The sequence below is a fragment of the Xenopus tropicalis genome, chromosome 8, assembly GCF_000004195.4.
Source record: "Xenopus tropicalis strain Nigerian chromosome 8, UCB_Xtro_10.0, whole genome shotgun sequence".
In the NCBI taxonomy this organism is placed as follows: domain Eukaryota; kingdom Metazoa; phylum Chordata; class Amphibia; order Anura; family Pipidae; genus Xenopus; species Xenopus tropicalis.
In genome coordinates, this window is record NC_030684.2 from 139,115,406 (window position 1) to 139,132,946 (window position 17,541).

General features: G+C 42.5%; 1 protein-coding gene across 1 annotated transcript in view; it reads right to left on the minus strand.

The window, feature by feature from the left end:
• Nucleotides 1-6,927: 6,927 nt before the first annotated feature.
• Nucleotides 6,928-17,541, minus strand: part of LOC100493956 (Fc receptor-like protein 5) — a 52,818-nt gene continuing 42,204 nt past the window's right edge. The window contains exons 7-13 of the mRNA XM_018096518.2: nt 15,473-15,754; nt 14,803-14,943; nt 13,291-13,315; nt 12,576-12,643; nt 10,838-10,900; nt 10,728-10,753; nt 6,928-7,840 (exon numbers count right to left, since the gene is read on the minus strand). Of these exons, the coding sequence (XP_017952007.1) occupies nt 7,718-7,840; nt 10,728-10,753; nt 10,838-10,900; nt 12,576-12,643; nt 13,291-13,315; nt 14,803-14,943; nt 15,473-15,754 (728 nt within the window). The 3' untranslated portion in view covers nt 6,928-7,717. The remainder of the gene's footprint in view (nt 7,841-10,727; nt 10,754-10,837; nt 10,901-12,575; nt 12,644-13,290; nt 13,316-14,802; nt 14,944-15,472; nt 15,755-17,541) is intronic.

Here is a 17,541-nt window from a genome sequence, read left to right on the forward strand (position 1 = left end):
ACCGCTTTGGACCCTTTCACAGGGGTGGGAAAACACAAATTTCCGATGGTCTTAGGGATAATTTTATGGTTGGGGGTCACCACAACATGAGGAACTGTATTACAGGGTCGCGGCATTAGGGAGGTTGAGAACCACTGATGTAGAGAGTAATATTCGGAGACAATTTGCACTTGGTCTTCACTTTTTGTTCAGCAACTACCTAATTTAGAATTTCAGCAGTTATCTAGTTGCTAGGGTCCAAATTACCTTAGCGACCAGGCAATGCTTTGAATGAGAGACTAATATGTTTATAGGAGAGGACCTAAACAGAAAATAAAAAGTAACAATAACAATAAAACTGGAGCCTCACAGAGCAATTGTTGTTTGGCTGCCGGGGTCAGTGACCCCCCCCCCCCCCCATTTGAAAGTTGGCGTTAGAAGATGAAGGCAAATCATTCAAAAACTATAACAAATAAATAATGAAGACCAATTAAAAAGTTGCTCAGAATTGGCCTTTCTATGACAAAAAGTAAACTGAAAGGGGAACCACCCCTTTAACCAACTGCACATATGCGCCATAGATTATTTTTCTGCAGCTGAGAACCCTCCACAAATGTGGGAGTATTCAAAATAAATATATATAAAGATGTTTAAACGAAAAATGCCATTTATACCATTACTATTTTCTCCGTAGCTGATAAATACAATATAAGGGCCCTTGGGGCATGTAACTGTACTTACTGGTTACCATCATCATCATCAGGACTGTCATGGCGGCTGTGCCTCGCTCCTGCCGTATAATGACTCCTCACCAGAGTCAGAATGAAACCCAAGGACAGTAGATTTCCTGCGTCTGGTTATTTTTGCCTGAGCTGAAGCTACGTATCTATTTATTGTACATTTCACAGAGAAACGGGGAGGTGATATGATCATGGACACACGTCTAATCACACACTGCAGTCTCAGTAGTCCCGGAAATAATGTATAATACTAAAGGGGCAAGCAATAAAATGGTCTGGCTTTAGAAGTCTTTAAGAAGGCTATGGCTTTTAGGGTGAAGACACACAGAGCTACTAGTAGCAGCTACAGTGGCTACTAAAACAGACAATGCTGATCATTTACTGATAATTGTTTCTACGTGGGTTTTAGCAGAGGCAATTCTCAGTATTGTCTATGGCAGGGGATTTTCTGGAGTCTAGTAGCCTTGAAAAAGTAGCTGCTACTAAGTAGCTCAGAGTGTCTTCACCCTTAACAACAAGAGGCCAGTTATGCCCTTAGTGTATATATGTTGTAACGTAATGAGACCAAGTCGCCCTTCTCTAATATACACTGTACATCGGGACTAGTAGGATCAGTACTACAGAGATGGGTCTGGCTATACATTGCTTCTCTTTTGATTCTCCTTTGCTTCTTTTTTCTCAATGTCCAAATCATTTGAAACCACCAACAATGCCCTCAGCCTGTTAGAAAATCCATTTTCCATTAAAAAAAAACATAAAAAGGTTGTAAAAATTACTTTATACTTGTTAAACCAGCCCTTCTTCCGTCTCTATTATCAGTTTTCTGAAGGGATGGGAGGGGCCTATTTATAACCTGACACACAGAGAACTTCCTGTATGCTGACATCATCACTCCCTGGCATTGCCCTTACTTTTTTCCTATTGGACCAATTCATTGGTTGCTTATGCACTCTAAATTGAAAGGTCATTGGTTAATTTCCCCCTTGCAATGGCACAGGCACACAGACTCAGCATATCACTAACATACTGTTATATTAGATTGGCAGCTCTCTGTCGCAGGCACAGGAAGCAGTGTCAGACTGACAGGAGACACAGCCAATAGGAGTTAAGCCTGCTGCCAGTACTATGTGTGACATCATATAAGGAAGTAATAAAGCTACTGTAGTGTTTATAGGGGTCACTGACCCCCCACCCACCCAGCACAGGGTCTATGCAGACCTATGTATATGGCAAAGATTGTTCTATTAATGTGAACTGTTAGAAGGAGCCCAATTACTTCTGGACTGGGCTCCTTAGTGGTGGTGTTTAGCCCCTGGCTGGGCCTGCCTCCTCATATACAGTCTCTTGGCCAACTGGGCATCAATAGCACTTTGTTCTGCCTGAAAATACAAGACTCCTGGCAGAACACTTTACGAGCAACGAACTAGAGAGCGTTTTGTTCTCAAGCTAATTAGGCCTGAAATAACCTTTGCTTTGGCACTGACGGGAATTACCGTGTACAAACCAGTTAAATCCTTCTGTTTGTTTAAGTTATAATGAAATGCAACTGTTTGGGCACTGTGATTCCTGTAATCGCCAATGCAAACGTATGCACATGGTGTGGTTAATATAATGAATAAAGTACCCCCTGTTGTAACATAAAGGGATATTATAAGTCACAGAGGGGTTCCATGGCCATATAAAGGTTATTTGTGGCTCTTGTATATCATATAGTGAATAAAGTACCCCCTATTGTAACATATAGGGATATTATAAGGCACAGAGGGGTTCCATGGCCATATAAAGGTTATTTGTGGCTCCTGTATATTATATAGTGAATAAAGTACCCCCTGTTGTAACATAAAGGGATATTATAAGTCACAGAGGGGTTCCATGGCCATATAAAGGTTATTTGTGGCTCTTGTATATCATATAGTGAATAAAGTACCCCCTATTGTAACATATAGGGATATTATAAGGCACAGAGGGGTTCCATGGCCATATAAAGGTTATTTGTGGCTCCTGTATATTATATAGTGAATAAAGTACCCCCTATTGTAACATATAGGGATATTATAAGGCACAGAGGGGTTCCGTGGCCATATAAAGGTTATTTGTGGCTCCTGTATATTATATAGTGAATTAAGTACCCCCTATTGTAACATATAGGGATATTATAAGGCACAGAGGGGTTCCATGGCCATATAAAGGGTATTTGTGGCTCCTGTATATTATATAGTGAATAAAGTACCCCCTATTGTAACATATAGGGATATTATAAGTCACAGAGGGGTTCCATGGCCATATAAAGGGTATTTGTGGCTCCTGTATATTATATAGAGAATAAAGTACCCCCTATTGTAACATATAGGGATATTATAAGGCACAGAGGGGTTCCACGGCCATATAAAGGTTATTTGTGGCTCTTGTATATTATATAGTGAATAAAGTACCCCCTATTGTAACAAATAGGGATATTATAAGTCACAGAGGGGTTCCATGGCCATATAAAGGTTATTTGTGGCTCCTGTATATTATATAGTGAATAAAGTACCCCCTATTGTAACACATAAGGATATTATAAGGCACAGAGGGGTTCCATGGCCATATAAAGGTTATTTGTGGCTCTTGTATATTATATAGTGAATAAAGTACCCCCTATTGTAACATATAGGGATATTATAAGTCACAGAGGGGTTCCATGGCCATATAAAGATACAACGCCAAAGGGCGAGTGCTTTCATACACGTCATGGAACTCCGAGGTGACTTCTAATATCTTTATACTATAACTGGTGACATCACTAAGCACCGTTTATAAGGATATAATATACAGTTTGCTCCCATAGGGAAATGAATAACCCGTATATTATATGGTGATAACCACAAAGTCATCATACTCCCTTTATCCATCAAGTTCTATTATCTTCAGTCACCTATCAGTGGGTACTTTGGTGATTTATTTGCAGGACTTGAGGGGGAAGTTTTATTTTTTGTTTTATTTCTTATAGTTTTTTTAGTTATTTGGGGGTCACTGAGCCCAAAGTTGCTCTTTCAGGCCTTCAATGTACAGTTATTATTACTATTTATGACTTATCTTCTAGGGAAAATTGGACCCTATCTATAATTCCAAACTGGGGAGCTATTGAACAAAAAAATCTAAATCATTCAAAGAACACCAAAAATAAAAATGAAGACAATTTGCAATTATCCAAGAATATCACTTGATTTAAAGGTGAACTACAGCCGAGGTAGAGATATGTAATTAATAAAGACAATGCCATTATCTTTAATAAGTCCAAATAATACAGTATGGTATGATTACAACATTACAGCATTAATCATAGTAAAACAGAGCAAATATACATATATATATATATAAGCCGTGAGTGCTTTCTGCTGTTACAATATATATATATATATTTGTGCATACACATAGCGGCACACAGAAGCTATTTAGGGGTTCCTCCCTTAGTTAGGGTTAAGCTAAATATTAAAGTTTATCCTGTAGGTACTGCAATTTCTATTTTAACAAATGCAGGAGATGAAGCCGGGCTGCTCTTCAGGAAGTGAACAATCTAGCTTCCTGTCTATATAAAGAAACTGCTTTAGCAAAGCTGACTGTCACCTACTGACTGTCACCTACATTGCTCCTCCCTCTTTCTATCCAGTTACTGGGTGCTAGTGACAATCTCTTAGCCTCAGCCATAACCCCATCTACTCACATTGACCAGAATCCTGGTCTCTATACCCCTCTCTCCCCAAAGTTGATGACCAACCTCTTGTAGTCTCTAGAATTCCACATTGTGATAGTAAATACATTGTTATACATTAATAATTCTATAAGCTGGTTTGCTCTATACTAAATGAAACCTGGATTTCCAGCACTGTTACCTTCTCCCCAGTATGGGCAATAGTCCTGTATTCATGCTAACGTCATGGTTACTTCCACGTAATTCATCTCTTTGTTGACCCCCTTGCTCTTTACTAGTTTCTATGAATGCCATCATGTACTGACACTCTGGATGTAGCCTATGGTTCATTGTGAAAAAGTATTTTTTACTATTTATTGAGTTCCCCTGAACCTCCTGCAAAGTGCTGCAGAGCTCTATATATTCTTAGTGGCCTGAAAACTAGATGTTGTTCTCTCCATATTTTTCTTGAGATCCTTTCCAATTATACTGTATATGTCCCTATCACCATTACATACAAACTAACTACTCAGTGATGGGCCAAGTTTGTGAACCCCAAGGCCTCTGATCCATACCCGACCCACTAGTTCATCTCCTTGGATGGACTCGGAGACATCTCCCCCAGGACTTTGAGACATTTCCCTGCAGACTCTGAGACATCTCCCCCAGGACTTTGAGACATTTCCCTGCAGACTCGGAGACATCTCCCCCAGGACTTTGAGACATTTCCCTGCAGACTCGGAGACATCTCCCCCAGGACTCTGAGACATTTCCCTGCAGACTTGGAGACATCTCCCCCAGGACTTTGAGACATTTCCCTGCAGACTCGGAGACATCTCCCCCAGGACTCTGAGACATTTCCCTGCAGACTCGGAGACATCTGCCCCAGGACTTTGAGACATTTCCCTGCAGACTTGGAGACATCTCCCCCAGGACTTTGAGACATTTCCCTGCAGACTCGGAGACATCTCCCCCAGGACTCTGAGACATTTCCCTGCAGACTCGGAGACATCTCCCCCAGGACTTTGAGACATTTCCCTGCAGACTCGGAGACATCTCCCCCAGGACTTTGAGACATTTCCCTGCAGACTCGGAGACATCTCCCCCAGGACTTTGAGACATTTCCCTGCAGACTCGGAGACATCTGCCCCAGGACTTTGAGACATTTCCCTGCAGACTCGGAGACATCTCCCCCATGACTTTGAGACATTTCCCTGCAGAATCGGAGACATCTCCCCCAGGACTTTGAGACATTTCCCTGCAGACTCAGAGACATCTCCCCCATGACTTTGAGACATTTCCCTGCAGAATCGGAGACATCTGCCCCAGGACTTTGAGACATTTCCCTGCAGACTTGGAGACATCTCCCCCAGGACTTTGAGATATTTCCCTGCAGACTCGGAGACATCTCCCCCAGGACTTTGAGACATTTCCCTGCAGAATCGGAGACATCTGCCCCAGGACTTTGAGACATTTCCCTGCAGACTTGGAGACATCTCCCCCAGGACTTTGAGATATTTCCCTGCAGACTCGGAGACATCTCCCCCAGGACTTTGAGACATTTCCCTGCAGAATCGGAGACATCTGCCCCAGGACTTTGAGACATTTCCCTGCAGACTTGGAGACATCTCCCCCAGGACTTTGAGATATTTCCCTGCAGACTCGGAGACATCTCCCCCAGGACTTTGAGACATTTCCCTGCAGAATCGGAGACATCTGCCCCAGGACTTTGAGACATTTCCCTACAGACTTGGAAACATCTCCCCCAGAATATGCCGGCACGTCTCTCACACAGGAGTCCAGGGGTTTACAGATGGGTTGAAACTTGGGAAAAGCAGGCAGAAGAGGTATGTGCCCAGCACTACCCCACCATTATACTCTAGGCATGTGGCTCCTCTGCCTACCCCTAGTTGCCCTGTAACTACTTATCCACCAGGTTTTTCTCCAAATATGCACTTATCTTTTGTAACCCATATGCAATAAACATTTGTTTTTAACAACCTCCAAAACAACATCCCCACACTGACCCTTCTACATATCTCCCTGATCTGTGATCTCCTGTGAACAAAATGAAATGTACAACTATTATTTTTTGAACTGACTTTCCCCTTGACCCTGTCCCTTCCCAGTTGTCTCGCTAATTCCTGTTGTGAAGATTAACATATTTTTTTCCTTTTTATAGTACATGAATTTAAAAACTTTTAGCCAAGTAGAGGCACTATGATTCTAGCCATGACATGATATTCTGTCTATAAGAGTTTAATTAGACTCTGGGGAAGGAATGGTCTACTTGGTGCCTCTGGGTCTTAATACATAGAAGGATCCCAAACATACTATAAATCCTGGTACGGGTGCAACATATAAGCTATACTGGGAAAAGATAATAGATGCAATGGAGGATGTTGGCAATAGATCAGAACAAGCAGCACATAGACAAGATGGACACAAATCAGAACAGGTCTGGAACGTCACACCAGATACTATATATATATGGCTAAGGCTTTGTAGGCATATGGGGTAGGCAAAAGCACCCCAGATTGGGATTTTATTATAGGCCCTGGCATTTCATGTACAAAGAGGCCCAAATAGCCCACTAAATATTGATTGCCTTTGGCACATTATAGCAGCCCCTCTGGCATTAACCAGAATCCACAGTCAGGGCTTGTGCATAAGGTTTATATAATTCCTGTCCTGTCAGGTCTAGAACTGGGGATCTGACAGCCATTGCTCCTCAGGGGCCACAGGAGGCTGTGTATGTAGTTAAAATTCATCACTTGCTTTTTTGCCTTTCTTGGCTAACACCCGTAACCTATCTGGTCTAGCTACAGGCAATTCCCTCAATGAGAAGCTATTGAAGACTGCTTCTTCCTCCTTCCTGTTCTGATTATTAAAGTCTTGACTTCCTGTGTCCAGTATCCTGTTTCCTGTGGGTTTGAGTTCTTTCCAGTTCTTGTCCTGATTTCTACTGGTTTTGACCTCTGGCTTGTTTATGGACTTACCCTTGACTATGACTGCCCTGAATGATGTACTAGTGCATATCAAATGGTTTATTTTTCCTTTCTACCTATTTTATATTATATTGTTTTTGGTACAACCAATCTCAGTACTATCAAAGTATTTTTAAATGTAGGGAGAAGGCTTTTATTTTTATTGTAATGGGAGTCCTAGACGTTGTTACCTATGGATATAATAAGAAAACAGAAGTAATAGGGCACCATCCGCCATTGAAGAAAACATCCTTTTGTTGCACATTCCCATATCTTTTGGCTCCTCACACTAAGCATGAAACTTGCATTTCAGGTTTCACATGATCCATTTTATCTTGATGTTACTCGGTGCCAAAGTTGTGATAGATGGAGGAAGTGCTGTCTAGTTCTGAGTTGGGTTGTCTCTGGCGATTGTTTACTCTGTTGTCCCTCTGAATCACAGCATAGGTGACACACATTGTATCCTGAATAAATAAAGAACAAAAATAATATTTTCAGCTGCATTCTGGTCTATTATACTGTCCTGACTGAAATAAACACTTCTGAAGGGCTGCCCCCCATCCTCTGGAACTCCCTTCCCCTTCAACTTACATACTCCCATAACCTCCTGTCCTTAGCAACTTGATCACCTACCTCAGTGTTTTTCAACCTTTTTTGGGCAAAGGCACACTTGTTTCATGAAAAAAATCACGAGGCACACCACCATTAGAAAATGTTAAAAAATTGAACTCTGTGCCCAGCAGCAGTGCCCCCCTAGTACACTGGTGCCCAGCAGCAGTGCCCCCCTAGTACATTGGTGCCAAGAGCAGTGCCCCCCTAGTACATTGGTGCCAAGAGCAGTGCCCCCCTAGTACACTGGTGCCCAGCAGCAGTGCCCCCCTAGTACATTGGTGCCAAGAGCAGTGCCCCCCTAGTACATTGGTGCCAAGAGCAGTGCCCCCCTAGTACACTGGTGCCCAGCAGCAGTGCCCCCCTAGTACATTGGTGCCAAGAGCAGTGCCCCCCTAGTACATTGGTGCCAAGAGCAGTGCCCCCCTAGTACATTGGTGTCCAGCAGCAGTGCCCCCCTAGTACATTGGTGCCAAGAGCAGTGCCCCCCTAGTACATTGGTGCCCGGCAGCAGTGCCCCCCAGTACATTGGTGCCAAGAGCCAGCCCCCCTAGTACATTGGTGCCCAGCAGCAGTGCCCCCATAAGTCAGTGTGCCCCGTGGCCCCCCCTAATACATTGGTGCCCAGCAGCATTTTACTCTTCGGCGGCTTCAGCAGCATCTTCCCCTCACGCGCGCCGCCTCTGCACTTCTGCCTACACGCGACCACACACAGGCCCTTTTATAACGTTGCGCCCCGTGCGTACTGACGTCACCCGTACACACGGGGCGCAACCAATGACAGGGCCCGGATTTTTTTTTTTTGAAAGTAAAAATTGTGGCCCTGCCTACGGCACACCAGGCAACATCTCGCGGCACACTAGTGTGCCGCGGAACAGCGGTTGAAAAACGCTGACCTACCTAACCCTTTACCCATCGCTGGTTTTCTTACTAATGGTTCACTAACTAATCCATTTTCCATGTTCTTACCATTGGTATCTTAACCATCAGGAACACTTGGTTACCCTCACTGCATGTCTCGCTCCTAGGGGTATATTATATACTGTGTAAAAAGTGGAGTAAAACCTTTCCGGCGATGTTGCTCATAGAAAAACAGAGCAAAGCATCTGATGGGCTGCTAACTGTTGAAATCTAATTTCTGATTGGTTGCCCTGGGCAACATCTCCGGTAATGCTTCACTCTTTTTTACACAACATGATAAGTATACCCCTAGGGGCTGATTTACTAACCCACGAATCCGACCCGAATTGGAAAAGTTCCGACTTGAAAACAAACATTTTGCGACTTTTTCGTATTTGTTGCGATTTTTTCGGCTTCTTTACGAATTTTTCGTTACCAATACGATTTTTGCGTAAAAACGCGAGTTTTTCGTAGCCATTACGAAAGTTGCGTAAAAAGTTACGCTTTTTTCGTAGCGTTAAAACTTACGCGAAAAGTTGCGCCTTTTTCGTAGCGTTAAAACCTAAAAGGTGCAAAGTTTCGCGTAAGTTTTAACGCTACGAAAAATGCGCAACTTTTTGCGCAAGTTTTAACGCTACGAAAAATCGCCAGATTTTACGCAACTTTCGTAATGGCTACGAAAAACTCGCGTTTTTACGCAAAAATCGTATTGGTAACAAAAAATTCGTAAAGAAGCCGAAAAAATCGCAAAAAATACGAAAAAAATCGCAAAATACCGATCATTACGAAAAAAACGCAATCGGACTCATTTCGACCCGTTCGTGGGTTAGTAAATGTGCCCCCTAGTGTTGGGTAAATCTTTCCCATTTCACTTTGCTGAAAATTTTTTAGTGCAAATACATTGGAGTCTATGGGCATTTTTATGCACAAAAACTTCTCCCTTCTCTTCTTCTTCTTTCTTCTACCTTGTTAGATTGTAAGCTCTCATGAGCAAGAACCTCCTTATTGTGTCCTAACAATATGTTATTGTCCCTGTGCATCTTTTCTGGCAAGGCATTTGTTGGTACAGGTATGGGATCCCTTATCCGGAAACCCGATATCCAGAAAGCTCCGAATTACGGAAAGCCTGTCTCCCATAGACTCCATTATAAGCAAATAATTCAGATTATAAAAATTGATTTCCTTTTTCTCTGTAAAAATAAAACAGTGCTTTGTATTTGATCCAAACAAAAATATAATTAATCCTTACTGGATGCAAAATAATCTTATTGAGTTTAATTAATGTTTTATTGATTTTTTAATAGACTTAAGGTATGAAGATCCAAATTACGGAAAGACCCCTTATCCGGAATACCCTTGGTCCCGGGCATTCTGGATAATGGGTCCTATACCTGAATATGTAACTGTTATACTTCGTATTTGTATCCACTTATTCTGTAAATGGCTGTGGAATGGCTTCGCCAGGCATAGATTTGTGGCAAAATTCCCCATTTCGCCATCAGCGAAAATATTCGCAGACACAAAAGTGTTTTTCAGCAAAATGGAAGATTTACTATTATTGAAGCTCTTCCCCCATTCACCATGTAATGTTCTCAGCAAAACCTTCTATCCTAGAAACCAAAATCTTCAGTTGACCAAGGCAACATGTTTTTGAGGTTTGAGAAAATTTAGTGCAAAGTGGATCTATGGGAAAACGGGGAAACTCCATTGGTCCCATTTTGTAAATGGTTTTAGGTGGTTTATTTTATGTTAGTAAAATTCTGGCTTTAACTGAAAACTCAATGGTTTTATATTCAGACTGGTGGCAATGTTGTATATCTATAGTAAAAGAATCATACTTACATCTTTAGTGTTCTTTACAGGAGAGACTGAGGGGGATAAAGAAAGAAATAAACTGAGTTTTGTGTTTAGGAATTCTGGAGTAAGAAGCATCAGTAGTGAAGGGAACTGACCTTTCTGGGGGCGGCAGATAGCAGCGTAAGAGACTTCATCACCCTCTTGGGGGCTTGTACCAACTGCAGAGATAAAGAGAGGAACTGTCTCAGTGATACAGTATAACGTCCTGTCTTCCGATGAGCAGTTAGACTTACCTTAGGGTTCTAGGCTTCCCTTTACCAAGGCCTACTCCTGCCCCTCCAGTACACCTAACCCTCTGCTTAATGTGGATTCTGAAGAGGAATAAGTATGTTATCCTTCCCCTTAACTAGAGTATGGAACCCATCCCTCCCACACTATGCACTCTGTACACCCCTTACACTTCCCATGAGCAATATTATCTTTGTTCTTTCCTGCTGGAGTGGCCTTAGTACATATGCTGGCACAGTTTTATGGTATATGGGCAGTTATTGTTTTATTGTGCTTATTATACTTGAATGAATTAAATTGCATACTTTTATACAATTCCACAGTACAGCCCATGAAAAAACTTCAGGGGCCACTCTAGGTTGCTTGTGCTCTAAAAACAGATCTTTGTGAAGGTACTGAACTGGCTTTCAATACAATATTTTATTGCCCCAGCAAACTTAGGGGGCTGTTTCTGCTGAATTGTGCTTAGTACAGGGGAATCCCTATGTGCCATAGTTTTATGGGATTTCTCTGTACAGGCTATGAGCAAACTTAGGGGGCTGTTCCTGCTGAATTGTGCTTAGTACAGGGGAATCCCTATGCTGCCATAGTTTTATGGTATCTCTCTGTACAGGCTATGAGCAAACTTAGGGGGCTGTTCCTGCTGAATTGTGCTTAGTACAGGGGAATCCCTATGCTGCCATAGTTTTATGGTATCTCTCTGTACAGGCTATGAGCAAACTTAGGGGGCTGTTCCTGCTGAATTGTGCTTAGTACAGGGGAATCCCTATGTGCCATAGTTTTATGGTATCTCTCTGTACAGGCTATGAGCAAACTTAGGGGGCTGTTCCTGCTGAATTGTGCTTAGTACAGGGGAATCCCTATGTGCCATAGTTTTATGGTATCTCTCTGTACAGGCTATGAGCAAACTTAGGGGGCTGTTCCTGCTGAATTGTGCTTAGTACAGGGGAATCCCTATGTGCCATAGTTTTATGGTATCTCTCTGTACAGGCTATGAGCAAACTTAGGGGGCTGTTCCTGCTGAATTGTGCTTAGTACAGGGGAATCCCTATGTGCCATAGTTTTATGGTATCTCTCTGTACAGACTATGAGCAAACTTAGGGGGCTGTTCCTGCTGAATTGTGCTTAGTACAGGGGAATCCCTATGTGCCATAGTTTTATGGGATCTCTCTGTACAGGCTATGAGCAAACTTAGGGGGCTGTTCCTGCTGAATTGTGCTTAGTACAGGGGAATCCCTATGTGCCATAGTTTTATGGTATCTCTCTGTACAGACTATGAGCAAACTTAGGGGGCTGTTCCTGCTGAATTGTGCTTAGTACAGGGGAATCCCTATGTGCCATAGTTTTATGGTATCTCTCTGTACAGGCTATGAGCAAACTTAGGGGGCTGTTCCTGCTGAATTGTGCTTAGTACAGGGGAATCCCTATGTGCCATAGTTTTATGGTATCTCTCTGTACAGGCTATGGGCAAACTTAGGGGGCTGTTCCCGCTGAATTGTGCTTAGTACAGGGAAATACCCAACACAACTGGGGAAAGTGATATGACAACATGTACCTGAAGTCTAAATAATTGCTCTCCATAAAATTCATATTTTATTTCCTTACCCACACTCAGCTCTGATGGATCTTGATATGGTGTTGCCTCCTCTTCATTGGTTCCTCTCTGTAACGTTCTAGAATTTCAAAATTTTTTATCATTTATTCACAAGTAAGGGCATGAAGCCCAAACAATTATTGTGTTGCAGAAAAAAGTCAGTGTTTGTAGGAATCACTCACTCATTGGATAAATATATGTTATTAAATCAGATTATCACTAAAGCATGGGCTCTAGATTAATGGATCAGGGAGATACAGACATTTTGTACCCAGCATGCCTCAGCAAGCCTTGGTAGCCTTCAAGTCTCCCCAAGGGGATATTGTTCCTATTTCCGATGGTCTTAGGGATAATTTTATGGTTGGGGGTCACCACAACATGAGGAACTGTATTAAAGGGTCGCGGCATTAGGGAGGTTTAGAACCACTGTACTAGAGTGAATAATGCATACAGCACATGGGATACAGTGTATAATATATTCCCAAATATTTTCAAAAGTGTAGGCTAACTCTATGGAAGACAAGATGTATAGTTCATGAAAAATCCTGTGTGCAGCGTAGGTACAAATAGTTACATTAACTCATAGAAGAATAAGATAAGACAGAAGGGATAGTTAGAGTAAGGTGCTATAAAAAAAAAAGCCAAAAATAATATTTATGGTATATTATTCATTTAAGATGATGACTACATATCTAAGAAAACAAGTCAGTGTAGGCAAGTACTTACCTGTCTGGTTTATTCAGTTCACTTTCTGAAAGAACAGGATAAAGAACAAATAAGGTTAAGGAGGAGTGACTATTCATTTGGTCTAAGTCATACCTCCCAACATCTGAAAAATGCAAAGAGGGACAAAAAGAAACATTTTTGTCCACGCCCATTTTTGTAACTACACCCCCTAAATATCACTCCCATTTTACAAATTTGCAAGGTTATTTAAACTCTGAACACTCTGTGGGTTTTGGGCTCTTGTTTTAGGTGTTATTACAGTTTTGCTAATGAAGGTGAAGTTGCCCTTTATGCTGCAAGTCTCAGTTCCCCCAAGTGACCTGTTTAGCTTATTAGTTACAATTGCATCTAAGTGCAGGTATAGCTTGCTAAGTTTTTCTGGGCTCTCTGCCAAATACCCACTTATTTAATTAAGTTTGAGAAACATTGTAACTAAGTGCAGGTGTAGCTTGTTAACTTTTCTAGGCTCTCTGCCAAAAGCTACTTTTTAATTGAGTCTGAGAAACTTTTTCGCGTTCAGTGCAGGAGAGCAAAGGGAAATAAGGGACTTTTCAGTAAGAATCCAGGACTGCGGGTTGAGCTGTTAAAATCGGGACTGTCCCGTGAAAATCGGGACAGTTGGGAGGTATGATCTAAGTTACTGACCTTAGATGTGTAAAGAGTGATGAGAAGTAAAAGAAATATCATATTTCTACTTTCTAGACATACAGAATTACATTTTTGTTCCAAATATATAAATAAAGCTAATGGTACTCATATGCTATTTGTTATTTTGTTATAATTTTTGTTTATATTTTTGCCTGAGTTATTATAGTTTATTTATTATATAATTTCTACCTTTACCATAGAGGTGAGTTGTATAGAGGTTGATAAATTACTGGTGCCATTTATAAAAGTGAATACCCCTTTAGATATAATCAGGGCTGTGGAGTCGGAGTCAGAAGCAATATTGGGTTCCTGGAGTCAGAGGTTCCATAAACTGAGCAGTCGAAGTCGAAGGATTTATGCACGGACTCCATGTGTTGTTGGGTTTGTGGAGTCGGAAGTTCCATAAACTGAGGAATCCAAGGATTTATGTACGGACTCCGTGTGGAGTTGGGCTTGTGAAGTCGGAAGCAATTTTGGGTATCTGGAGTCAGTTGGAGTCGGTGGTACCATAAACAGAAGACACGGAGTTGGAATATTTATATAGTGACTCCCCAGCCCTGGTTATAATCTCTGAGGACATTTTAAGAAGATTTTGATTGAGTTAATCATTGGAGGACTCCACCAGGGACTATTCATGGGTTTCCCAGAAACCAAAGGGGAAGGCTTTCCCACACCACGTAGTGGGCTTCCTCATTGGAACCAAACTGAAGTTTCACCTCTTCTCTCATGTACCCAAACGATTATTAAAGTATTCATTTTAGCTTGGCCTAAAATACAGTACATTGAAGAAGCTTATCCTTGATCTGATCAAAAAAACGAATCCCAAAAACGAGTAATGAGAATAAGATATTAAAGTGGCGCTACCTGTTTTTGGTTGCTGACGTCGGCAGAACAGTAACGAAGGAAGTTTGTGTTGAAACATGAACACAAGGATAGCAGCAATGAGTAGAAGTACCACTAGTAGCGCCCCAGTGAGAAGCAGTATCAGGAATGTCCCACGCAGGTCTGTAAGAAACAACAAAAGGAGTATAATCACCATTCTGTCTCTCGCTAGTGGAGAAGTCGTCATATAAACAAGAGACGATGCAGACTGAGACCTAATACCATTTTTGTAATTAATGAAATGATTAAATTAGTCCAGTAAAGTGTGCCTGAGTCTGAGCTTTCAGCCAGCGCTACACATTAGAACTGCTTTCAGCTAACCTATTGTTTCTCCTACTCCCATGTAACTGGAGGAGTCCCAAGCCGGACTTGGATTTCTTACTATTGAGTGCTATTCTGATACCTACTGGGAGCTGCTATGTTTCTCCCTTCCCATTGTTCTGCTGATTGGCTGCTGGGAGGGGAGGGAGGATATCACTCCAACTTGCAGCGCAGCAGTAAAGTGTGCCTGAGTCTGAGCTTTCAGCCAGCGCTACACATTAGAACTGCTTTCAGCTAACCTATTGTTTCTTCTACTCCCGTGTAACTGGAGGAGTCCCAAGCCAGACTTGGATTTCATACTATTGAGATGGTAAACATCAAGTCTACTCACCCTGTATGTGGATATGCGCCTCACTGCTCCTCTTCCTCACACTGCCGGTTGGAGTCTGTACCTCACAGGTATAATTCCCAGAATCCTCCAGCTGAGCTGAGGGGACTCCATATTGGTTGGATGAGTTGAATCCCTGCACATTGGTCCCATTTCTGTAGAAAGCAAACTGCAGCTCTGTAGTCTCTCTGTGTGGGCTGAGCTCTGTGTCACATGTTATGGTCATGTGATCTCCTTCTGTCACCTGATCTGGCAAATGACTAATTTTTGGCCAAGTGAAAAGTTCTGTAACAGAGAAAAGTCGATTCTCATAAAATGATATGAAATATTGTTTGCACATGAATCCTACAGTCTGTCGCTGTTCAGCAGTTAGTATGATTTATACTGTGCTTAATATTTAGCCACTGGCTGAGGGGCCTACAGGGTCAGTTAAGATCTCTATTAAATTGATGCAATGGAGAGTGGATATTGGTGCAATTAATTAAGGCATTTCAGCCCAAGCACACTCCTGTGTAGCACTTCAACATGGCTACCAATGCATCTATCCTGCCTCCTCTGATGGATTGTGGGCAACTGGGCCTGTTAATGCTGGGGAACGCTAGAGCTAACAGCACCAGGGACCCTTTAGTAACTTCAGGGTTAATACAACAGATTGCATCAATAGGTGCATCATACTTTATCGCAGTAATCGTCTGGCTCAGTTAGCAAGGGTAAATAGAATTGTAAGTGGGTAGACCTAGACAGGAAAGAGTGGGTAGACCTAAACAGGATATAGTGGATAGACCTAGACAGGAAAGAGTGGGTAGACCTAGACAGGAAAGAGTGGATAGACCTAGACAGGATATAGTGGATAGACCTAGACAGGAAAGAGTGGGTAGACCTAGACAGGATATAGTGGATAGACCTTGTGAGGAAAGAGTGGGTAGACCTAGACAGGAAAGAGTGGATAGACCCAGACAGGATAGAGTGGGTAGACCTAGACAGGAAAGAGTGGGTAGACCTAGACAGGAAAGAGTGGGTAGACCTAGACAGGAAAGAGTGGGTAGACCTAGACAGGATATAGTGGATAGACCTTGTGAGGAAAGAGTGGGTAGACCTAGACAGGAAAGAGTGGATAGACCTAGACAGGAAAGAGTGGGTAGACCTAGACAGGAAAGAGTGGATAGACCTAGACAGGAAAGAGTGGGTAGACCTAGACAGGATAGAGTGGATAGACCCAGACAGGATAGAGTGGATAGACCCAGACAGGATAGAGTGGATAGACCCAGACAGGATAGAGTGGATAGACCCAGACAGGATAGAGTGGATAGACCCAGACAGGATAGAGTGGATAGGCCCAGACAGGATAGAGTGGATAGACCCAGACAGGATAGAGTGGATAGGCCCAGACAGGATAGAGTGGATAGGCCCAGACAGGATAGAGTGGATAGGCCCAGACAGAAAAGAGTGGATAGACCCAGACAGGATAGAGTGGATAGACCCAGACAGGATAGAGTGGATAGACCCAGACAGGATAGAGTGGATAGACCCAGACAGGATAGAGTGGATAGACCTAGACAGGAAAGAGTGGGTAGGCCCAGACAGGATAGAGTGGATAGACCCAGACAGGATAGAGTAGATAGGCCCAGACAGGATAGAGTGGATAGACCCAGACAGGATAGAGTGGATAGACCCAGACAGGATAGAGTGGATAGACCCAGACAGGATAGAGTGGATAGACCTAGACAGGAAAGAGTGGGTAGGCCCAGACAGGATAGAGTGGATAGACCCAGACAGGATAGAGTAGATAGGCCCAGACAGGATAGAGTGGATAGGCCCAGACAGGATAGAGTGGATAGACTCAGACAGGATAGAGTGGATAGGCCCAGACAGGATAGAGTGGATAGACTCAGACAGGATAGAGTGGATAGACCCAGACAGGATAGAGTGGATAGACCCAGACAGGATAGAGTGGATAGACCTAGACAGGAAAGAGTGGGTAGGCCACAGCTGCATGGATTCTTTTTGTTACCCAATATAATAGTTGTAGTAAAAGTATTGTGACAATTTTACACAAACGTTGGTACATTTTA